At 50.6% G+C, this 25,666-nt stretch overlaps 1 protein-coding gene across 16 annotated transcripts in view; it reads left to right on the plus strand.

The window, feature by feature from the left end:
- Positions 1–25,666, plus strand: part of BAZ2B (bromodomain adjacent to zinc finger domain 2B) — a 2,602,315-nt gene that overhangs the window by 1,924,570 nt on the left and 652,079 nt on the right. For all 16 annotated transcript variants that reach the window (XM_069616356.1, XM_069616365.1, XM_069616369.1 and 13 more), the window contains one exon: positions 5,469–5,613. In XM_069616356.1, coding sequence (XP_069472457.1) covers positions 5,469–5,613 — 145 coding nt within the window. The remainder of the gene's footprint in view (positions 1–5,468; positions 5,614–25,666) is intronic.

The raw sequence follows: 25,666 nt of genomic DNA on the forward strand, positions 1-25,666 counted from the left end.
GCAAGGGGGAATTATGAAACCTACCGTTTGAGGGTTTTCTTTGATGATATATTGTTCACACTTTTAAATCCTTGTTGGTTGAAAGTATAACCGATCCATCCCCTGCTACGTTGGCATCAGATACTTTATAAATCTGATCTCTTGCTTCTGGCATTTGAATTACATGTTGTTTTTGATAGACCAGATATTTTACAAATCTGCATATTTAATATAGGGCTCAGAGTATTACAGGTCCAGAATATTGCTAAGCCATTGAAGCTCATGATCTCCAAATCTTTCCCATACGGATTATGTGATGCATTTGAAGAATACTATGCACTGAAGATCATTTTAAGTTTTTGATTTCACTATATGTTTGTATTAATAATGTTGTATTTTGTGTTAATTGTTTTTCCGTTTTTTTTCTTAATACAAATAATGTACATTCACAGCCCCTGATGTGTTTTTCTTTTTTCTTTCTGGAGTAATTTCACAGGCAATTTAATTAGGGATTTAGTCCATTAGTATCAGTGTGAATGGTTCCCCAATTAACTCTATATGTGTTGTTTCATTTATTGACAACAATTGGAGTGAACCTTCAGAGTAGCAGCACTACCCCCTCTTTTTGATTTTGGCTTCTGCTCTGGCCCCCGCACCACAGGCAGTACGGGCGGTTCCACTGGCTCCAGTTCCCACACCGCAGCCCATGGTACCCAGTACCCCTCCACCAGTTCTGGATCCTCTGAGCACACAGGTGGACACAGACTAGGAGGAGGACCCCGACACACCATCGTCAACGAAGGCCTTGCATGAGCACCTTGCGGCCCTGGCAGAATACCTGGGCCTTCCTCTGCCTGAGGTTGAGCAGCCCGAGGAGGGGGTCCTGGCAGACGTTCTCACGCTAAGTCTACCCTCCAAGATGGCGATCCCGATGCAGAAGGACGTTGTTGCCCTGGCCAAGAAGGGGTGGCTCAAGCCGCATTGGGCCCAACCTGTCAATCGGCGCCTCGACGACAAGTACAGGCAGCTAGAGGGGGATACACTCTTGCTTTCAGCTCATCCTCAGCCACACTCCTCAGTGATCGCTCTGGCATCACTCTATTCTAAGCCTCCGTCGTCCTTCAACCACCTAGTCTTCGGCACTGCTAGGCAAGGAGGAGAAGATTTGGCGGCGTCCTGGAAAAAGCTGTACTCCAACGCTTCCCTGCACCTTCCGCAAGCCAATGCCGATGCCATGCTGGCAACTGCTAACCAAAGACTCTGGCGCGAAATTGCGGACTTCCACCCAGAACTCCCTCCCTAAAAGAGAGGCTTGCTTCAAATTGGAACTAGGAGAAGCCAGGTTGGTAGCGTCCGACATCATGGAGTCCTCAGTGGCCCATATCGATATCTCTGGCTGGGCCATCTGCATCGCCACGGACATAAGAAGGATGGCCTGGCTCTGGGCTACAAAGTTCAACACTGACGTCCAGGAATGCATATTGGACCTTCCATTCGCGGGTAGTGACCTCTTTCACTCCTCCACGGATGAAGAATTAGATAAAAAGAAGAACAGCTCACAGACCGCTAAGTCTTTATTCTTACGAAGGCCACGCCCAAGGCATACACCCAGTCAAACCCACGCTCCGACAAGGGATGGGTGCCTGGAGGGTTCCGAGGCTTCCAGGAGCAGAGGCCTAGGCAACCTGATCGTTCCTGTGTCAGCATTGGAGGAAACAACAAAAGGGGGGGGCAAGGGTTTTTTCCAATCCCCCCTCCTCCTCAGCAGCCTCAGAAGGATAAAAGGCATGACACGCCCCTTCGGGTCCACGTGTCTCCGGTGGGAAGCAGGCTTGGCTCTCACGTGCAATTTTGACGCCAACATTTTTTGGACCCCTGGTTCCTATCTGTGCTCTCCACGGGGTACCGCCTACCGATCCCTCCCTCTCCTCCCTCCTCTCCCACAGATTGGGACAGCAACTCTGTTGGCAGAAGTCCGGTCGCTCATCGAGAGCCAGGCAGTGGAAGAAGTCCCAACCTCCCAGAGATGATTGGGCTTCTATTCCAGGATTTTCGCCATACAGAAGAAGAACCAGGCTGGCCTGAGAGTTGTGTTGGACCTTTCCACCCTCAACCTCTCCCTACCTCTACAAAATGTCAAGATGGTTAAGCCACTCTCATTGCAGAGACACTGAACAGGGGTGACTGGATGTGCTCCCTGGATCTGAAGGACGCTTAACTACACTTCCCAATTTAGCAGCCTCATCGGTCCTTCCTGCAATTCAGGATCATGGGTTGCCATTTCCACTACAAGGTTCTACCCTTCGGCCTCAACTCAGCCCCCAGGGTATTCCCCAGACTGATGAATGGGATGACTGCTCTCCTCAGGGCCCAGGGCCACCACATCTCCCCATACCTCGACGACTGGCTCGTCAGGGCCTCATCTCCGGAGGCGGTTCTTCACACCTCCTCCGCACTTATGAGAACACTCCATGACCTGTGGTTTACTATCAATCTCAAGAAGTCTCTGCTGCAACTAACGCAGAAACTGACCTTCCTGGGCCTCATCTGGGACACCGTCTCCAGGGGGGTGTTTCACTCAGAGGACAAGTTCACGGCCATCAAGAGAGCTACTACTCACTTCCTCTCCAGGGCTGTGACTTCAGCCTAGTGGTCCCAACTCCTACTGGGCATTATGGCGCGGTCCTTCTGGCCGTCCCACACATGAGACTTAGGATGAGGAGGCTACAGCTGCACTTCGCAGCTTCCTGGAATCAGGAGAGGGGCTCACAATTGGAGCCCATGGACATTCCCACATCCCTCCACCCAGACTTCCTCTGGTGGTCCGTGGACTTCAGCCTCCAGCGGGGCAAGCCCTTCCGGCAGCCTCTCCCTCAGGTCACTGTCACGACGGACTCCTCCCTCGAGGTCTGGGGAGCCACTCTGGACAACCACAGCGTCCATGGAGTCTAGACCCGGCTGGAACAGGAGTCCCACATCAACTGCCTAGAATTGAAGGCCATATGGCCGGCCCTCAAAGCCTTCCTCCCTCTCATAGAGGGCAAGACAGTTCTTATCCAGACGGACAACTCCACCAGCATGTACGATGTGAACAAGCAAGGTGGTACCAGATCCTCTTCACTTTGCAACCTCGCGATCATCATGTGGGAGTGGGCCCTGGAAAACAACATCTACCTCATGGCTGTCCACCTCCCGGGGGAAGCCAACCTGGAGGCCAACAGACTCAGCAGACTGAGGGAGGACAATTACAAGTGGCAATTGAGCGACCTGGTTCTAGAGGAAATCTTCTGCACATGGGGGCACCCCCAAGTGGATCTATTATTATTATTATCTGCTTGCCTCCCACGTCAACAAGAAATGCCAGCAGTTCGCCTCCTGGCAGGGGCAGGGCCCCGGCTTCCTGGTCAATGCCTTCCATCTACAGTGGAACTTCATGAGGGCTTACGCTTTGCCACCTACCCCCCTGGTCCACAGGGTGATCTGCAGGATAAAGCAATCATGTCACCTCAGCATCATTTTGATAGCTCTCTGGTGGCTGGCAAGACCATGGTTGCTCAGCCTATCAGACAGGCCTCCCATTCACCCACCGCTGGGCCCAGCTCCGCTCCTAACACAGCAGGGGGCAGGGTCCTCCACCCTGCTCCTCACTAGCTAGCCCTTGCAGCTTGGTTCCTGAACAGGTCACTCTGAAACACTTGAACCTATCGCAGGCTAACTTGGAGATCATACAGGGCGCCAGAAGCAAAGCTACCATGAGCCAATACGAGAGCAAATGGTCTAGATTATGTCATTGGGCCAGCTCTAAGAATATCGACCCTCTCAAGTACTCTTTGGATGATGTCCTCTCCTTTCGGCACACCTCGCACACTCTAGGGTGCAAGTCGACACATGCCGCACTTACCTGGCAGCCATAGGTGCCTACAGGAATTCAGAGGAGGGTCTATTTTCCTCCTCTAACATGGTGGTCAAGCGGCACCTGGCGGGCCTCCACAGACTCTACTCACCCATAAAGAGGACTCACCCAGCCTGGGACCTCAACGTGGTATTGGGCGCTTTGGCCCACAAACCGTTTGAGCCTATGGCATCCGCGGGCATCAAGTGGGTAACTCTAAAGACAGCTCTGCTCGTGGGCCTCACTTCAGCTCGCAGTGTCGGCGAGATACAGACCCTCGTGGCCTCAAAGCCCTACACCACTTTTCACAAGGACAAGGTGATCCTTCGGACACACACTGCCTTCCTACCCAAGGTCTCATCCACCTTCCACCTTAACGAGGAGATTTTTCTTCCTACGTTCTTCTCCGATCCCAAGGATGAACCTCAGAGAGTGTTGCATCGCCTCGATGTCAGACGTGCTCTGAAGTATTACTTGGACAGGACCAAGGATTTCCGCAAATCGGATGCCCGTTTTGTCACTTTCGGAGTTGCAAGGCCAGGGTATCAGGCTTCCAAGGCCTTCATTTCTAGGTGGATGTTCACGGCCATCAAGTAGGCCTATAAGGGGCAGCACAAGCCAGTTCCGGCTCATGCTATCAGGGCCAAGAGCACGGCTATTGTGTTCCAACACCATGTTCTGTGGCAGATCATCAGTAGGCCGGCCAACTGGGACACCTCCTCGGCTTTTTGCAAGCACTACTGTCTGGACGTCGCCTCTAGTGCAGAAGTGGCTTTCGGTCAGGCGGTTTTGAGAAACCTGTTTGCTTAAGGCGGGGCTCCTCTCCACCCTGGGGCTACACTCCGTTTTAATCACCCATACAGTATGGAGGAAAGGAGACGGGATGTAAGAGTAATTAATAGTTACTCACTGTAGTGACTAACATACTCTTAGTCCATAGTCCCCTTTCCTCCATACGTCCCACTATCCTTCCCCCTAATAATACTGGTGTCATTAGGCAATGTTGCATATTGTCGATGTGTCAATGGGAACTGAGCGGTTGGTCCTGGTGGGTGGGGTCAGGCGAGCGCATGCTCCCGGGGCCGCGCACCTCTAAATTTAAAGGGGTAAAGGTTTTTCTGCTGAAAAAGCTTCTGTCTCCCGTCCTTCACATGAAGGAAAGGGGACTATGAACTAAGAATATGTTAGTCACTACAGTGAGTAACTATACATTTTTTATAAACACTATGCATGTCCTTCACTGTAGTCCTGTCAAAAACAAACCTTGGTAAAGCCAGCAGTTTTGGCTTGTTTACAAGTATTAGACATCTGCCAGGCACTGCTATTATATGCCCAGCTGATACCTGGGCATATAATAGCAGCTGCTACCATTAATGACCCGTTAATACCACTATGGCAGTCTCTGACAAATGCCTTTCCCATGCCTACACAGAAGTCAAAACGGTTAACTGCCAATGCATGTTTGGTTATACTGGAGGTGCATGTGCAGCTGTTAAGTGAACAGCACCTAGAACTGTCACAGAGATAATCTATCTGTTTCTCAAATTAACCCAACCACAGAGCTACAGTATAATGCTCTTTTGTTTCCAATTCCCAGCAACAAGGCCAATTCAGAAAGAAATTGTTTGAAGCCTCCCACTCTTTACGTTCAATGATGTTTGGGCAGGATCGTTACAGGCGACGATACTGGATTCTTCCGCAGTGTGGTGGTGTCTTTGTGGAAGGGATGGAAAGTGGTGAAGGTAAGGATTCAAATGTCTATAATTTGCCTCTTTACAGTTTCAGGATTAATGTACTATGGATAAAAGTTCATTTTCTTATTTTATAAACATTTGTATTTGTTTTTTGACATTGAATCAAAATCAAACACAACACAAATGTCATTGCAGTCTTAAAAGATTAACCAGTGCCCATGCGTCATTTGGAATGTGTGCGAGTGTGTTTTCCATGGGCACCCGTTTTACAGTCCTTCTTTGCTGCTACTGAAACTTTGGAAGTGGTCCTAGCCTTGAAATACTCCACTCTGGATGCTTTGCAGTGTGTATGCGAGTGTGTTTTACGTGGCCCCCCGTTTTACAGTCTTTCTTTGCTGCTGCAACCTTGGAGGTTGACCTAGCCTTGTAATACACCACTCTGGGCGCAGAGCGTCGAGGAGTGTGTGCGAGTGTGTTTTCCGTGGGCACCCGTTTTACAGTCCTTCTTTGCTGCTGCTGCAACTTTAGAGGCAGACCTAGCCTTGAAATACTCCACTCTGGATGCGGAGCATCGCAGAGTGTGTTTTCCGTGTTTCCCGGTAGTCCTGAGAGCGTGACTGAGAGACTGGACTGTCGTCTACATTAATAAAAGGGGGAGTCGTAATATCATTGAATTGCTGGTTCGATGGATTATACTCTGTGATTGCTTGAGTAGTTACTTGACTAAAACAAAAGCAAATGTCACCTGATTCTAAGTTGCTGCCCCTGCGAACGGGGCAACAAACGCAACATCAACGAAATGACTCTACACCTAATACCCGCAAACCACAGACGATACTTACTAAAACTGCTTCAGTTCACTCTATCCAACAGAAAATGGAAGTATGGTTGAAAGATGCCCGCTACCGAATGTGGAGGTTTGTCTGTCAAGTATTATGAAAGCAAAAAAGAAAACTATTAGAGACACTTGCTGGTTCGTCTCTTCGTACACTCAGGAAATTGTTAAAAGTTGACCCAATACCTATGGCCAGCCAGCTAGTTGATCTAGTAAGTCTGAGGACACAGAACAAAATGATCGAATTTTCAACGAACAGAAATCCCAAGGAATGGAGAATATCATGTTATGGAGCAACAGGGCAGGTCTTTTTCTATGCCGGCCAATATAATAGAAAGGATTGATCCAACCAGCTATTCCGTGCCAACTCGTTTTCGAAGTCAACAATTGATGGGGAAAAGGGAGGGCGGTGAACCTTCTATGTTGGCCTCCAGGCTGACGAGAGGTATCACCCCCTTCTCCCGGAAAAGTTAAATTAAAGGGCGAAAAAACTTGCTATATCAAGTAAATCAGGTGTACATGCTCCCCCTCCCTGTTTACTAAAATGGAGGTTAGAAAAGACTCCCATAACTCTTTAAGGGAAAATTCAAGTACCATGGATAAGGTGAATACTAACAGACCGGCGAATGTGTGTGAAAAAAAGTATGATGGCACAATCTTGGTTGTTACTGTTAGGCAGAATTGCATGGAGTACCCTCTGGGACCACTACACACAATTAGGACTACAGGTGTTAGCCAAACCAACCTTTTGTGTAAGTCTGTACCACACAGTTTTTGGTAGCGAGCTGAGCAGCCAGGCTTATCTCAAGAGTGAACGTGAGCAGTACAAGTAGTTACACAGAGGACTTTCAATCACAGTGGTTCAAGTAAACGCTTATACACAAGGTTTCTTGGTACAACACTTATTATTTTATTACACAATCATTTAGAAAACATTTCACTAGCAGAAGACAACTTAATATTATATACCAATACACTTCAATACAAAACTCTAAGATTGTGAGACAATTGGCGTGTCCCTGAAATAGGGGCCAAATGGCAGTTCAGTTACTTAGAAGTGAGCAAAAGAGGCAAGGTAAGTAGAATATTTCACATATACTTATTAGACATTGCAAATAGTTTCAGTTCACCAGAGGAGTTCAATACAAATCAATAGGCCAGGCCAAAGTCAATGGGCTAGTGTTCTGGATAGGAAAGAGCAGTGCTGGTATCAAACAGTAAAGTCTTTGCAAAAGTTCTCAGAAGTAGTTTAGGCGAAAAAGAATCATATGTCGGGTCAGAAGCTGATAAGGCCTGTAAGTTGGGGAAGTTTCACAAACTCACTGCGAGAGTGGTGTTCTCTCAATTGGGTTGGCACAGTACCTTAGTATGTAGAACAAAATGCAGCTGACGACGTTGGTTCCTGGCAGGTCCTGCAGATCTCACTGTTCCTGAGCTTCAGTCATTGGGACAAGAGGGAGGATGTTGAGGGACTCCTGCACTGCACGGGATCGTCGAAAATGCAAACAAGATGGAGTCACTTCAGTTCCAGTAGCTGTAGATTCAAGCACACAAGCGGATATCCCTCTCCCTGGTTGGTGGCTTACGAGTTGATTGGTCCCACCAACTCAAAGGAAGAAGTCGTCCTTGAAGGGGCTTCTCTGTCGACATGAGCTGACAATTCGGACCTACAGCAGGGCTTCACCGGGCAAACCAATGGTCCAGGAGTTGCAGCAGCTGTCCCCTTCCAGCTCTTTTTCGGTTCTTTCGTTCCAGTGGTCGACTCTGCTTTCCAGTCCAAGAGACTCGCCTTTTAAACAGTTTTCTCCCTTTCATTTCAGCCTACCTGTCACTCACCCAGCAGGGTGGCTGTCCTTGCCGGACCGTCAAAAAAAGGAGGATGGGGATGCACTGACCTGTATGTAGTTTTTCAAGACTGCGTCTTAATATTTTACTTCCAACATCAGTAACTAAACTTACTACAGAATAACTAGATATTTCAGGTGCAAGGGGGCTAGCGCCACAAGGCCACTTGGGACAAAGAGGATAGCTAGAAAACAAAACCATGTATTGCTACACAGTGGCCCACACTGCACTCCTTGGGGGACAACAATCCCTATATGAGTTTGTGTAGTCACTAATCCGTAACCACACATGGGTTCAAAACAAAGTATTCCTTCACAATCTCTTATAATTTCAAATAATACAAGGTACATTAAATTAAAGAAAGTCACATCACTGTCAGATGTGTGATTGTAAAAGGAATCACCTTAATATTTATTTTAAACAACCAAAATCAATATTGGTAAAGACCTCAAGTTTTGTGTCACCACCCCTGGGAGTAGAGACCAAATACAAGTAAATACAGACAGAAATATATAGTAGTGGTGTGAATAATCGACAGATTCCTCAAAATCACTATGCAGTTCAATTCCAAATGTTTACAACATTCACACTGGAGTTTGACAGTTTGTCACACAATATTTATAACACCAGATAGCTCCTTATTGATGTTTTCAATAACCAACACGTTTCGGATTCCAAATCCATCTTCGGGGTGTTAGCTAAATGTTCCTATCCAACACACTTCATGAGCGGTTCTTTACAAGGTAATAAGAATACATGTATTTAGTGTCTAATGAAAAAATGAAAATTTCTAACAATTAAAATTAATGAAATAGACTGACCTCCAAGTTCCTGTAACTGGAGCCAGAGAACCAGTGACCTAATAGGGTCAATAATAAAGGTAAATATACTGTGTGATGGCACACACCAAATGTCAGACCATAGAGCAGATTTTATAGTGAACCATAGTAGGTTGCATGACTCACCCAAGCTTGGTTAGGGAAGTCACAGGAAGCTGGGTCCAAGGAATTAGCCGTCTTCAGAGTGATCTATGGATGGTAAAAGGAGGGGAAAAGGCCCCTAGATATGCAATAAAGGAACTCGTATCCTTTCGGTCCGAGGTCCACTGCAAGCTACCAATGTAATGGAAGAGGCAGGCATAGGGGGACAACCACAGATAGTATTAACTGCGGTGTGCCCCCATGCCAAGCTCCTCCTCCATATGTTTTTGCATTCTAAATGGCAGTAAGAAAAAAGCTATACCTAGCATCTACCCTCAAACATTGTTCTGAACATGATCCGTTCAAAATGTCAATCTCTACGAGTCAGCTTATTTGTACTTTCAGAAAATGACATTTCCCCATTGTACGATTTAGTACATACATAGTATAAATTCTAACATTCGGGATCTATACCTCTCTCATCAACAAGTGACATGTACAGTTCCTTGATACAAATACATCAAAGTTAGTTAGCTCAAGGGTCCAATCACAAGATCCTCGCTACCAAAGTAACTTACAAACTATGTCAATTTACTGAACATCACAGAGCGGTACATACGTGCAAACTTCAATGATAGTCTTTCTGACATTACCAGATGCCGTGTATGAGGCAATTCATTTGTGTCTATAGTAAAGTCCCAAAACCTGAGTGGTACCAATAGCCGACATATCTCTCGTGCCTCACACAAAACACATTAAATGAAACTCGCTATTCATGCCCCTTGGGCTCAGTGAGTCCAACAGATCAACCTACAGAATTTCTCTTTGTAGTAGTTTCCGTTGTATGTCTCCACCCCTCACTCTCATCGTCACCTGTTCTAAAATTACACATTTCAGTTGTGCTATAGTGTCCCGGGCTTCTACGAAGTGCATAGCCACTGGGGATCTATGATTTTTAGTCCGTATATTGGACTTATGTTCGGTCCATCTGACCTTCACTTTCCTAGTGGTCATCCCTACATAATAGCACCCGCAGGGACACTTCAATGCATAAACCACGTTGCTTGAAACACATGTGCATGAGTGTTTTAAGGTGATTGGTTTCCCTGAGTGAGGATGCGTAATGGTGTTACCCAGAATTATATTCCTACAGTGTTGGCAGTTGCGACAAGGCACTGTCCCTTTAAATTGGGTCCTGATTTGAGGCCTCAAAATCTCTGCTTTCACCAGGCTGTTGCGTAATGATTTGCTATTCCCATATGCAAGTTTAGATGGCTCCAGAAATAGTTCTTGGAGCTGTGTGTCCGTCCTTAACATAGCCCAATTTTTTTGTATAATTTTCCTAATTCTCCTGCTCTGTGTAGAATGTGTTGTCACATAAACCAAAGACTCGCTGGATTTTGGTAATTTTGGAGGAACAATGAGTGTGAGGTGGCAGAGAAAGTCAGATGTACCAACGGCGAAACACTCCTTGTTTTCACTAGACACTAAATACATGTATTCTTATTACTTTGTAGAAAACCGTTCATGAAGTGTGTTGGATAGGAGCATTTAGCTCACACCCTGAAGATGGATTTGGAATCCGAAACGCGTTGGTTATTAAAAACATCAATAAGGAGCTATCTGGTGTTATAAATATTGCCTGAGAAACGGTCAAATTCCAGTGTGAATAATGTAAACATTTGGAATTTAACTGCATAGTGATTTGTAGGAATCTGTCAATTATTCACACGACTGCTATATATTTGTGTCTGCATTTACTTGAATTTGGTCTCTACCCCCAGGGGTGGTGACACAAAACTTGAGGTCTTTACCAATATTTATTTTGGTTGCTTAAAATAAATATTAAGGTGATTCTTTTTACAATCACACACACCTGACAGTGATGTGACTTTCTTTAATTTAATGTACCTTGTATTATTTGAAATAATAAGAGATTGTGAACAATACTTTGTTTTGAACCCATGTGTAGTTACAGATTAGTGACTACCCAAACTCATATAGGGATTGTTGTCCCCCAAGGAGTGCAGTGTGGGCCACTGTGTAGCTATACATGGTTTTGTTTTCTAGCTTGCCGGACAGTCAGCCAGCCAATCACGCCAGAGTGCATTTGAGTCTCCTAGGAGACTAAGCACAGGGAGTTTCGGGCAGCTCCCTCACTTCCTGCCCACCAAAGGCACATGAACAAAGGGACCAAACCTGTTTTGGCGCGCAGAGACAAACACTAGAAGGACCTTTCCAAAATGAAACCCCGAAAAAAGAAGACCAGGCCCTGTTTAAACAAAGGGGCTTAAGGCGCCATCTTGAAAAACCTGGCTCCTGTGATTTTTAGCTACCGGTGTTCACGGTCAGGAAAAATCATGGTAGTTCGTTGTAAAACCACTGCCACCAGCCTTTTCAATAGGAAAGGGTAGCATTTGACTGCTACATGAGTATTTAGACACAGGGGATAATATGTAGCCCCTCCAGCACTCCATTGTAAGATGGTGTGTGCTGGGTCTAGGAATTTGGAAAGACTAGTAAAGTCAATTTCACTTTACATTCTCTGGGAAACAGTAGTTTATCCCAAAGAAGATATCTAAACCTTTGGGAAGAGCCGCAAGGAAAGTGGCATGCCCGACGAAGTCCTCGACTCCAGAGGAATGGGCTGCCTTTAAGGAGCAATTGTTAGCGATATTTCAATCGCAGGGCGCGGTCCGGTCACGCCTTATAATGAAGCCAGCCAGGATCGATCTCGTACCGTGGCTCGCACGCCTTCGGGCTCGGGTCCATGACGCGACTCGCATAGGGAACCTCCGAGGTCCCGTTCGGACAAGGCTTCGGAGAGTCGAAAGAGATGTGCTTCTAGATCTCGGTCCTCGTCCCCAGTGAGACCGCTGCAACCTACTAAGGGCTCGATGCCGGTGTCGACTCGGGTCAGCTCTGTGTTCGTCTGACTCGGATATCGACGCTTTTCCATCTTATCAGCCCACGGTGCCGTTGGCACCAGTGTTGAAGTTGACGCCGAAGCCTTCGACGCTCACAACGTCAAGGTTGTCGACGCTCTTGGCGTCGAAGCCTTCTGCACTCTCGGCGCCTTTGGGGATTTTTGCCTGAAATTTGCCATTGGAGTACCCCGATGTGGTGGATCCTCCTAGAAAGGCTAAGGTGAAGTCTGTGGGGCCAGTTTTGGACTCCAGGAGGCCCTCTTCTGTCACCAGGCCTGGGTTTCAACTCCCTCTGGATGACATTTATGAAGAGGAAGAAAGGTCTGAGTTTGTGGACCCTAGTGAACTTGATGGGGCTCCACTTTTTTCTCGAGACAGTCAGTTGGAGGAGTTGAGACAGGCCCTCCATGATGCCAGTGGGTTGGACACTTCTCCAGAAGTGGACTTTGGTAGGCCTGAGCGTGGGGCTCATGCAGACTCTTCATACAGGAGGCTCATGGCTAGGGTGTTAGGCAGAATCCTGTGCAGTTCCCTTGGGGAGCACTGCAAGAAGATTAAGACTACAGGAGTAAGCAGTAAACCCAATTGGTAGCAGTCCGCACCACCCAGATTTACCTGGTAGCTGTGGCTGAGCAGTCAGACTTCTCTCAAGAAGAGTAAGGCGGTATATAAGAGTATACACAATAGGGCTAAACACACAGTGGAACAAGCAAACACTGACCAGAGCTTTGTATCAAAAGTATATAATAATTTATTTAACACACACTTTAAAAACACACTAGTACTCTAAATCAAAAGCAAGTTCAAACACAGTCAGATAAAGTATAACACCTCCCTTGATAACTATTAGACAAGTCAGAGTTAAAACATCACTATTTGTTAAAACCGATGTGAGCGCGTAACCTATATGGCACTCCAATAGTTAGTTTAAGGGGAGAGAAAAAGGCAGAGCATAGAAATAAAACCGGTCCCAACACTTTTAGGAGTTCTCAGCAAGGGAATGAAGGCAGTATACACTGTAGAGCCAAAGTTCATAGGCCAGACCCACTTTAAATAGAGCAAAGCGAAATGTGCCCAGGATCACACGGTTGAAAATGCACTAAAAGTCTTTGCAGAATATTCAAAAGCGGTTGGGGCGCTTCAAGAAGATAAAGTTAGAAGGTCTGGGGCCAACCCAGTTGGAAAGCCAAGAATTTAAGGGTCATCTTGGGCAAACCGCAGAAAGGGAGGCAAGGCAGGACACAGTACCTTAAAGAGAGAGGAAGCTCCAGCGGTGGCAGTTGTTCCTGGCAGCGGTTGCAGTTCGTTGTTTCGACCAGGAGAAGAGAGGGTCTCGTCGAGGAGACAACGTGGAGTCGATGCACTGCACAGGGATGAAAGCAGCCGCGGAGTTCGTCGGTAAAAGGTGCGTTCCTTTTTTTCGCGTCAAAGTGGTGAAGCTTGGCTATCCTGCCGCCGGGGTGCTTGGCACGGGCGATTCCACTAAGAAACGTCTTTGGAAGGCGAAAGGGCGAACTAGTTGGTCCCACCAGCTCAGAGGAAGAATACTTGTCCAGCAGAAGATCATCTCTTGTCGTTGGGAAAGTGGTGAGTTTGTTGCAGCAGTGCTCCACCGGTGGTGTCGTTGTTGCAGATGGCTCAGCTTCTTCCCTCTTCGGATTCTTAGGTCCTGTGGCGACTTCTGAAGTTCCAGTCCCAAAAGCCCTGCTTTTATGCAGAAAAAACCCCATTCAACAGCCTAGCTGTCACTCAAACATGCTAAGTGGTGAGCCGGGCGGCTCACCACTGGGCCAATCAGAATAGAGTGCGACTTGAGTTGCTAAGGCAACGCAGTCCAGGGTGCCAATTCCCCTCCCCACACATCCTGTGGAACCCAGACTAAGTGTCACCATTTGGAGGGCTTCTGTGGAGAAGCCCGCCAAAAAGTGGAACAAATGGCTCGACCTTGATCAGAGTTACAGATACGGACACGAACGCCATTTTTAGAAAAGAGTTTTGGCAAAAAGACCCAACCGTGAATTTAATATTAAATAAATAAACCGGCGGTATCTTTAACATTGCACCAAAACGTGGTGCGTTTAAAATCAATGGGAAAATCCCATAGGAAATATTCCAGTGGAATATTTTGCGTGGTAACCACTGCCACCAGCCAGAAACTCGACAAGGGGGGACTGGACAGTGCCCCCTTGAAAACAGACCCAGGGGTAATATAATTAACCCCTTCCAGTACTTCCACAATATGATGGTTTGTATTGGTTCTGTCCCCATAGCCCAAAATCACACAGCTAGTCAGAGACATCGCTCAAATCATGCCTAAGAGTGGGAGTAAAAGAGTCTCACTCTTAGCAGGAGAAAAAAACAAACCCCAAAAATCCAGCAAAGCTGCTGGGAGACTCACTACGTTTGGGAAATTAGCCTTATAAGAGAATTCTCCCTAACGTAGGGTCTCGGAGTATCTGGGCTGATCCAGTCCTCCTGAAGACTTTGTGCAGGATGATCTAACGGACATCTTACATCAAGGTCCATCCTCTGACCCTGTATTAACATTTCATCTCACATTACAGAAAAGGGTGGCAGCTGCTTGGCAGTCCCCGGAATCTCTTCCAGCTGTTAATAAATCTTTGACAAAGAGGTACTGCCCTTCCGTTAGTGACCCCAGCTATTTATCTACTCACCCCACTCCCGAGAGTTTGGTGGTTCAGGCGGCTACTGCCACCTCGAGGCAGGCGGTGTACCCTACCATCCCTCCGGATAAGGACGACAAGCGATTTGACGGTTGGGCCCGGAAGGTATTTTCTGCTGGGAGCATGGCCTTGAAATCGGCCAACTCCACTTGTGCCTTAGCCGGGTTCTCACACAGTCTGTGGAACTGTGTTTCTTTAGCAGCTGAACATATTTCCGAGGGCGAAGGAAGGGATGGTTTCCTTGCTCTCGTGCAAGACGGCAAGGATGCCATGTGCAAATCCCTTCAGTCGGGTTTGGATACAGCCGACAGTGTTAGCCGATCCATGGCTGCGAGCAACGTTATACGCAGGTTTGTGTGGTTGCGGAAGTCAGGTTTTGCTCCGAATGTGCAGGCTCATCTTCTGAACATGCCCTTTGATGGCGCACATTTGTTTGGCAGCAAGGCTGACGAGAGCCTTGAGAGGTTGCATACCTCGAAAGCTGTGGCTAAATCTTTAAGCGCAGCTGTGCGTTAACCTCCGCCTTTTCGTCCTAGGGGACATTAATGGAGAGGAGGTTCTTTTCGTTACTACTCCTCATTTGGTAGAACGAGAGGGGCTGCCAGTCAAAGGGGACAGCGAAAAGGTACCCATGGTGGTCGGGGAAATCGTGGTGCCAAAGCCACGGAGGCAGCTGCCTCTTTGCCTTCAGGCACTGCTGCAGCCGCTCCCAAACAGTCATGAGGCCATGTCCCATGGTTCGCCGGTTGGGGGCAGACTGTCTCAGCATCTCAAAGAATGGAGCCATTACTTCAGATGCCTGGGTTCTGAATACCATAGCCCACGGCTGCTGCCTTTCCTTCCTTCAGCGGCCTCACAACAATCCACCGGGGAAACTCTCTTTGAAGCTTACAGATCCGCTCCTTGCGCAGGAAATCCTAACCCTGCTGGAGAAAGGCGCTATAGAACTGGTGCCTGTAGCAGAGAGGAACAAGGGATGGTGAACAAGGGATGGTATTCCCCTTATTTGAATGAGACCCATCATGGACTTGTGTTGGTTGAACAAACTCCTCAGGAAGGACAAGTTCAAGATGGTTACTCTTTCTCAAGTCCTCCAGGCCCTTCAACTTCAGGATTGGTTGGTTTGTCTGGACCTACAGGATGCTTGCTTTCATGTGCCGATTCATCCCAAGTACAGAAAGTACCTGAGGTTTGTGGCTGGCGACTCACACTTTCAGTTTCGGATCCTGCCATTCGGATTGACCTCCACCCCGAGGGTCTTCACCAAGCTAATGGTGGTGGTGGCTGCGTACCTCAGGCGAGGGGGAATTCACATCTACCCCTACCTGGACGACTGACTGATCCGGGTGCGCTTTCCTGAGCAAGCGTTGGATCACCTCGGTCTTATCTACCGCACCCTCCAAAGGCTGGGCTTCTCCCTGAATTTCAAGAAGTCGCATGTGACACCTTCCCAACAGCTCCAGTACGCCTCCCAAGGTGAGGGCTCATCACATTGTGCAGATGGTGGACAAGTTTCAACATGCTCAGAGTCTCCCGGCTTTTGAATTCTTAAGGTTGCTCGGCCTCATGGCATCCTGCTTTTTTCTGGTGCCAGAGGCCAAGATGCGGATGAGATCCCTGCAATGGGTTCTCAAGATGCAGTGGTCGGAGTTCTCAGGCAAGATGTTGGATCCCGTTCAGATTCCACTCTCGGTCTTCCAGGATCTTCTGTGGTGGGCCAACGAAGGGAACCTGATGAGGGGGGAACCATTTTGGCAACCATGGCCAGAGGCGACTGTAGTGACGGATGCTTCCTTCACAGGATGGGGCGCTCATGCCAACGATTTGACAGCCAGCGGTCGTTGGTCTCCGTCGGAGTCCAAACTCTGCATCAATCTGTTAGAGATGAGGGCCATCAGGCTAGCCCTGAAGGCTTTTCTGCCTTCTGTAAGGGGGGAAGAGTGTCCTGACCATGACGGACAACACAGTGGCCATGCATTACCTCAACAAAAAAGGTCGGGTAGGGTAATTCCCGTTGTGCAGAGAGGCAATGCAGCTCTGGTTCTGGGCCATTCAGCAGTGAATTTCGATCTTGGCAGTTCATCTGGCCGGAGACGACAATGCGGCGGCAAACTCTCTAAGCAGGCAGAGCATGATCTCTCACGAGTGGGAGTTGGCTCGGTAAGTCCTTCAGGAGATCTTCGCTCTTTGGGGAAACTCGCAAGTGGATCTCTTCGCCACCAGTGTCCACCAGAAGTGCGAGAGATTCTGCTCAAGGGAATTTCCTCCAAGAGGAGCCTTAGGAGATGCGTTCGTGGTGGATTAGCCATCCCCACTGCTGTACACGTTTCCTCCAGTCCCCGTCATTTCTCAAGTGTTGCGGAAGTTACAGAGGTTCGGTTCCCACATGATCCTCATTGCTCCGGATTGGGCCAGGAGAGCGTGGTACCCGGACCTTCTAGAAATGTCCATCTGCCCTCCACACCGTCTTCCCTACTGAGAGGATCTGCTCTCGCGCGAGGGCAGTTCAGGTTCTCCATCCAGAGGTCAAGACTCTCAACCTTCACGCTTGGTATCTGAAAGGTTGAGGTATAAGGATTGGGACCTGGAGGGGGCCTGGCCAGCGCGCATGGAGTGAAGTCGGCAACCTGCGGTGCTCCTTCCCATGATCCTACAGCAGGCGATATAACAGCGTTCAAATTGAAAGTGCAGCGATATAAATAAGTGTAAGCACAGAAGAACCCTTTTGCCGAACTCGACTAAGTTGTCAGTAGAAATCGGCACTGGCAACGTAGAAAACAGAGCGTTCGAAAAAGCTCCCCTGCGGCACCCAAGATGGCGGCCTACACCGCGGTGACGAACAGTGCGCTGCGACAGTGATTTCGTACAGTGTGCCGGCGGGTCTGCTGGATTGGACCGCTGACTGGGGCCCTTCTGTGAGCTGCGAGGCGATACACAACTGATGCCTCTAAAGGAGGAGCACAACGCTGTGTTGCTACCCTGGTACGGACACAGAGAACTATACGGGAAGATAAGATCTCGGATAACGGACGAGCACTGGAGGACGTAGGGAATCTCTCACAGTGCAGGAGAGCGGAGAAGGAGCAGACCACCTATTACCTACTCCCACGGCACAACAGAAAGAAGCGCCAACACCAGATAAGGGGACCGCCTGGTACTGGAATAGCAGAGCTGTGTCATCTGGACGGGAGACCGTGAACACGGGCAGCAGATACCCCCTCGAGTCACGAACCGTAAGCTGCCACCCATCTGTTGGCGAAGGGACAGGAGGCGAGCTCGAACGGGGGAAGCAACTGGGACACAGTGGATGCTGATCCACACACAACGAACCCCGGGCAGCTGCAAGCGGAAGGTGAAGCCATTACACCACGAAACACCTACAACGCGTGGTTAAGGTAGGACATAGTCCCATGACTGCGGCTCGGCGGGTACCGTGATACGCCACGCGAATCACTGAATTTGGCAGCTGAGGCCAGAACAGCCTATTTCGGCCCACGGCCGCACACCACCTCAGGGCTACCCCGAAACCATCAGCAGTTTGCTACACGGTGAGTGACCGCTCCTTATTGTACTGAATACCGCCCCTCAGTGCTGGTCACTGTAGACCTTACCAAGGCAGAAAACACCTCTGGCCGGATGGGACCACCAGTAGTGGAGGTAGTTGAGCATTATTAGGGGAGCACTGGACAGTCACGTGTACGCCTAGAAGTAGAGCTTCCGCCCCACCTGCCTGAATCAGATTGCGGAACACTGAAACACATGTCTGAAGTCTAGAGGCCCAAGACGGACCATAAGGCCCGGTGGAAAGGAATCTAGATCTGCGCTGGAATCTTAATTTACAACCGCATAACACCCGAACAAGGGTTACCCACAGCAGACCACTAGACTCCTACATCGATCACAAGGCTAAAGCAAGTGGCCCACTGCATAAACCTGGAACCCCCAAACGGGGCCATGTCATCTCCCAAAAACAGATCAAAAACTGCGACAATGGACTCTTTCACGAAAGTCAGACCGGAGCAGCAACCACTGCAGGATGTCACTCCAATGATGGAGCCACCAGCCCTGGTGGTTAACCCCCGAGACACTCAAATTCTGCAGGCTATTGTAGCCCTACGAACATCCATAGAAGACAAGATTGGTGAAATAAAACCAGACGTACAACTAATGAGGCAAGACGCCCGCAACCTGACAGAAAGAGTGACCAAAACGGAAGCTTCCCTACAAGAAACCGGCAAGGACACACGTGAGCTGAAAGCAAAAGTTCCAAGAACTGGAATCAACAGTGGCCAGAATGGAATCCCGCTCCGAAGATGCGGAAGGTCACGCCTGCCGAAATAATGTTCGAATACTCAGGATCCCGGAGGACATGGAGGGCCCAAACCCCACTGAGTTCATCGAAACAATGCTGCTTCAAGAAATCGGAGCAGGTAAACTCACCCAAGGGTTCTCTGTGGAACGTGCCCACAGATCCCTTCAGAAACGGCCACCGACTGGGTCCTATCCATGTCCAATAATAGCGAAAATTTTAAACTTCCGTGACAGAGAGATAATATTACTGTTATCAAGGGAAGGTGGAGTGATTAAAAGGAATGATTCTGCAATAGTCATATACCCTGACTACACTCCCGTGGTGCAACATGCGAGGAACTCCTTCATACCAATAAAAGCAAGACTACGGAAACTCAACTTTAAGTACATGCTACTGTACCCAGCAAGAATTAAAGTACTGTACAAAGGCAAGGCAATCTTCCTTGAGACTCCAGCTGCAGCAAACATGTGGCTTGAACACAATAATCTTGCTGACGACGCTGAAGAAATCATGGAAGGAAATAAATGATAAAGGAACGATTGGAACTGCACAGGAAGGTGATCACTGTACTATGCAAACACGGCACTGTCTATAAAACCCTACTTAACGCCGCAACGAGCACACGTCCTAATTGGGCAGGGGCACGAAGGCCCAAACACAAGATCGTCGATGACCCACCCCACCTGGAACAGTGCATGCAGAATGCCTACACACCACCCGTACCGAAAGGCCTGGAGAGGCCCAAAAGGCTCGGGAGCCCCTGAGCGTTGTGAGTTTGAAACAACTGCTTGGGGCAGTTACTTGTTGTTTTTTTTGGTTAATTCATCCATCGAAATGGAAGTTGAGAAAGTTGGTAAGTCTCCGAATGGTAAAATGAGGACAAAGGTTGGGTGGGCGGAAACAGTGAACTTGATGGGTTTGAACTTACAAATAAGGGACGTTTGTGGGGACTTAACCATGAGAGCAGATGACCCTTGGGGGAGGTGGATGGACCTTAAATCCCCTGTGAAACCATCATGGCTCTGCAAATAAGGATAATGACATGGAATGTGCGGGGTCTGGGCACCTATCTCTGCAGAAATAGAATTAAATCCTACCTACATAGGAAGAGAGTGGACATAGACCTGCTACAGGAGACACATTGCACTACCGAACCAGAGGCAAAACTTAGGGCGCATTGGGTGGGACAGGGCTTTGGAGTCTCCTATTCCAGATTTGCAAGAGGGGTTTACACCTGGATCAACCCTCAAATACCGTTCCAACTAACCAAGATGGAAAAAGACCCAGAAGGCAGATATGTGGTAATATGGGGGACCTTTGAACAATTAGAAATGTGCATTGTGAACTCATACTTCCCCAATAATAATATCCCAACGCACTTGAAAGTGCTTGGCTCCAAAATGCTACAATATAGGAATGGCTTCTTTATTTGGGGAGGTGATTTCAATTGTGTCCACAACTCGGTACTAGATAGGTTCTGGCCTCCATCAAAAGGCCCTTCAACGGCCACCACGTCCCTGAAAGCCATGACTGATGGACTGGATCTGGCAGATGTATGGTGGGAACTACACCCTGAGGAAAGAGGTTATTCATACTTCTCGTCCCCACATGACCTTTACACAAGACTAGATTATTTCTTCTTACGAAGGGAGCACTTACCTCAGATAGAGGTTGCACAATACCTGGGAACAACTATTCTCCAGCATGGGGTCTGGCATGGATTCACATGCTCATGAATATTCCCCGTCGTCAGGCTGGGAATCCTCGGTAAAGAAAAAACCAGTATCAGTTTCGTTTCTGATCTGTCTTTCGTAGTAATAACCAATCACTGGTCTCTGCGTCATACTGACCACAGCCAATGACTGCCCTCTACCTAAGCACCGCCTCTGGCAGCCATCTTCAGATTTTTACCGCACGTTCATGTGTTGGGATCCTCGTGCTATTGCTCTCGAGCGTTAGTGCTATTTTTCGCGCTTTTTCACAAAAAACTTCAATTCTTTCGGTCAAAAGAGCCTCAAGCTCCATCGATCCTACATCCGATCAACGGGGACCCGTGTCGGATTCGTCTGTGCCCCTCAAGGGTGAAGATTTCGTCGAGCTACACTTCGGAGGACTCCAGAAGCTTCTCAGGCCCGGTCTCGGAGATGGCCCAGGAGAAGGGAAGCTCGACGCCCGGAAAGCTGTTCAGGGTCTGCCCTGGATGCCAGCTGCAGAACGTCTTTAAGGAAGACGAACACTCTTTCTGCCTTTACTGCCTTCATGAGGACAAAACGCACGTGGAGAAGGACTGTGCGTTTTGCGGCAACATGTCGGAACGGACCATGAAGGACCGTCATCAACGTCTCGCCAACTGGCTGGAGGGTAAGAGCCCGTCTGGCGAGAAGAAGAAGAAATCCGAGCGGTCTTCTAAGACCTTTGAGGGCGCCCCGGCGACGGGGGCCCAACATAAGGCCAAGCACCGCGAGTCCGCTGGCACCGGGAGCGCCGAACGGTCGGGCTCTACGGGCGCCAGGCAGGGCGCACCCTCCCCGGCACCATCAACCACGAGCCAACGCTCTGGGTCGGGTAAGAGGAAGGCCGAGCACCCGGCGAAGCTCCTGGAGAGGCCCCGGTCGAGCTCTAAGGCAGAGGAGGAGCGTGGCAGTGCCCCCTCCCTCAAGGATAAGGCGGTGAGCGCACCTAAGGTGGTGAAGGCCTTGATCCATCCGACCAAGCCCTCTATCGAAACGGTCGCGGCGGCCCTGGCTCAGCCTGTGGAGGCTGCGCCAGTGGTGGCGACCTCAGGGCCCAGAATCTCCCTGCCTCCTCGGAGGGAGTCTTCTTTTGTGCCCATCGATAGGACCCCCGTGAAACCCTCCGTGGGGAAGAAGAAGGGGGGGGCAGGGCGTCGTCGTAGATTCGGCCTCAACCTCAGAAGAGGAGCTGATCGAGGTCTTAAGCCACGGCCTAGGCGTGGAACAAGGCCAGCCCGTCGGAATGGACCCCGACGCGGGTGACGACGACGACATCGTCGAGGATACCAACGGGGCCCCTGTTCGCCCGTCGGATTCCCCTCTGCCAGCGCCGCGAGACAACTCGGCGGCCATTTTGTTGGCCATACAGTCCTTATGCACCGAGATAAGGACGAGGCTACCGTTACCGACGGAGGAACCTCTCCCGTCGGGGGATCCAGAACCGGGACCTTCTGGTGTTCCCCCTACCAAGAAAAGAAGGATCCATCCTCCACCTCCTTTTCAACCGTCGCGCCCCGTCCAGCCCTCCTCCCCGTCCACCCGAGGGGATGATACGGGGACTGACACGGCAGCGACGGGTACGGACGACGAGGCATACGACGAGGATTTTCCGTCGTCGCCCCCCACCAGGGCTTCTCCGCCCGACGAGATCGGATCTTTCCACTCCATGATCTCCAGGGCTTCCGAGCTTTTCCAACTCTGCCCTGAGGAGAAGAAAAAGGAAGGCTTCCTTTATCAGCGGCGCGAGGCCAAGAGGAAGACGGTCCTCGCAGTGCCTCTGTTGGACGACATTTGGGATGAGGGCCTTTCCCTCCTCAAGAACCCTTCCACTACGCCAGCTAGAAGAGACCGGTACGAGAAAAAGTACCGGGTCCCGGACACGGCCCCCCTATGCCTCCGGGCGCAGCCTACCCCGGACTCCGTCGTCTCCGCGGCAGCCAGGAAGAAAGCGGGGGGGGGGTGCGGCCTCCACATCGACTTCCCCGCCGGACGGCGAGGGAAAGAAATTGGATGCTATGGGACGTAGAGTCATCTCGTCGGCAGCGACGACGATTAAAGCGGCCAACGCCTTGGCTATCGTGGCCCGCTACGACAGGGAGCTCTGGTACAAGATAGCTCCCCTGCTGGATTTTCTGCCAGACGACAAGAGGGCGGAGGCCCTTGAGATCCTCCAGGAAGGTGAAGTGGCTTCTGACCACGCCATCACCGTGGCGACGGACATCGCCGACACTGGGTTCCGCCAGCTGGGCAACGGCGTTTGCCTTCGACGTCGTGGATGGCTCAAAGCTACGGACTTTCGGCAGGACGTCCAGACCAGAGTCCTGGACATGCCCTTCGACGGGAGCAACCTGTTTGGGAAGACAGTGGACGATTCCCTTCAGGCCATCAAGGCGGATACTGAGACGGCCCGGGCCCTTGGAGTCCTGCAGCAACGACGGACGCCCTTTCGGAGCGGCGGAGGCAAGGGCGCCTCCAAAGGTTCCGGCGGCGGTTTCGCTTCCTACCGTCAAGCGGCCCGCTCGTCGTCGCAAGAGGCCTACAGAGGACGAGGCAAGTCTAGCGGACCCCGCCGTCGTCGCCAAGGAGGTCAAGGCGGCAAGGCCGCGTCCAAGCAGGATTGAACCGGCCGTGGGGTCGGGCCCCCACCGAAGCACCCCGGTGGGAGGCCGGCTGGCGGGCTTCGTCAGCGTGTGGGAGTCCATCTCCACCGACCGTTGGGTGCTGGACGCCCTGGCCCGGGGCCACGCGCTCGAGTTTCAAAGAAGGTGCCCGCGCGTCCCCCCCGTGGCCAGGAAAGAACTTCACGTCCCTCAACTTCTCCTGGAGGTAAAGGCGATGCTCAGAAAGGGCGCCATCGAACTCGTCCCAAAGAGGCTTCGGGGCTCCGGAGTCTACTCGCGATACTTCCTCGTGAAGAAGAAGACGGGAGGATGGCGCCCCATCCTGGACCTGCGACGGCTGAACAAGTTCATCAAGGCGCAGAAGTTCCGGATGGTCACCCTCCAGCACGTCCTGGGTCAACTGGAGGAAGGAGACTTCCTATCGTCGTTGGATTTGGAGGATGCCTACTTCCACATTCCCATCCTAAAGGGGCACCGAAAATTCCTCAGGTTCGTGGTCCAAGGGCGTCATTACCAGTTCAAAGCCCTTCCCTTCGGACTACGGTCGGCACCCAGGGTATTCACCAAGTGCCTCGCACCGGTGGCGGCGCAGCTGCGCCGCGAGGGGATTCACGTCTACCCCTACCTGGACGACTGGCTCATCCGCGCCAAGACGAAGGAGCTCGCCGTGGTCCACACGGCAAGGACCTTCCATCTCCTCACGGACCTGGGATTCTCCGTGAACTACGCCAAATCCCACCTGGTGCCCGCGCAAGTCGCACTGTTTCTGGGAGCGAGGCTCGACACAGTGTCCCTTCTGGCCTCCCCGTCGGAGGAGAGGACCAGGACCATCTTGGGCAAGGTGCAACGGATGTTGGTGGCCGACGCGGCCAAAGTGAGATCCATCAAGTCCCTCCTCGGGATGATGTCTTCCTGCATCTACCTCATTCCCATGTGCAGGCTCCGGATGCGCCCGTTGCAAGAATTCCTGGATGCGCGCTGGATCCAGACGACGGGCAGCTTCGAGGAAAGGATCAAGCTCGACGAGAGTTTCCGACGAGCGATACGGTGGTGGGGCACCCGCGCGCATCTGACGGCGGGCATGGACTTCCAGACCCCAGCCCACCAGGAGACTGTGACCACGGATGCCTCCCTGGAAGGGTGGGGAGCGCACACCGAAAATCTGCACGCGAGGGGGACTCTGGCTCCCGACGGAGAAGTCCCTGCATATCAACGTCCTGGAGCTCCGTGCAGTGTTTTGGGCCCTCAGGTCCTTCCTTCCGTCCCTCAAGGGCAAGGTGGTGAGGATCTTCACCGACAACACCACCACCATGTTTTACATCAGGAAACAGGGCGGAACCAGGTCCCCAGCGCTGTCCAAGGAGGCGCAGGACCTGTGGCATTGGGCCGTCGCCCAAGGGATTTTTCTGGTGCCGTTTCATCTGGCAGGGATAAAAAACACCATCGCCGACTCACTCAGCAGGGAGCTGCGCTCGTGCCACGAGTGGGAACTACGGCAGGATCTGGTGGATCGCCTCTTCCGACGGTGGGGCACACCCCAGATCGACCTGTTCGCGACGGCGACGAACACCAAGTGCCGGAGGTTCGCCAGCAGGTTTCCCCAGACGAGGAGCATGGGCGATGCTTTCTCGTTCCCCTGGGAGGGCCTGTTCCTCTACGCGTTCCCTCCCTTGCCTCTGCTAATCCGGCTCGTCAACCAGCTCAAGAGGTCACGGTGCAGGATGATCCTCGTCGCACCTGCGTGGCCGAGGCAGATATGGTTCCCGGACCTTCTGGACTTGTCAGCGTCCCCGCCGATCAAGCTGCCGGCGGACGCGGATCTACTCTCCAGGGAAGGAGGCGCCATCCTCCACCACGACCCGAAGTCGCTGAACTTGCAGGCCTGGCTCCTGCAGCGCTAGAGTTTGGAGGATACGACATACCGGCCGATTGCAGAGAGGTTCTTGCAAAGGCCAGGGCGTCCTCGACTCTTAAATGCTACGGACACAAATGGAAGAGGTTCTCTGTCTGGTGCCACGCACAGAAGATTAACCCTCTACGGATTACGGCTCCCCAAGTACTGCCGTACCTGCTGACGCTGGCCAAAGCTGGTTTGGCACACGCGTCCATCAAGATTCATCTTGCTGCGATCTCCCGATACACCAGAACCACGGGGCGGACGTCCTTGTGGTCTCATCGTCTGGTGAAAGAGTTCATGAAGGGACTGTTCAGATCGTTCCCGCCG

The sequence above is a fragment of the Ambystoma mexicanum genome, chromosome 9 (genome assembly GCF_040938575.1).
Source record: "Ambystoma mexicanum isolate Mex_15411 chromosome 9, UKY_AmexF1_1, whole genome shotgun sequence".
In the NCBI taxonomy this organism is placed as follows: Eukaryota; Metazoa; Chordata; class Amphibia; order Caudata; family Ambystomatidae; genus Ambystoma; species Ambystoma mexicanum.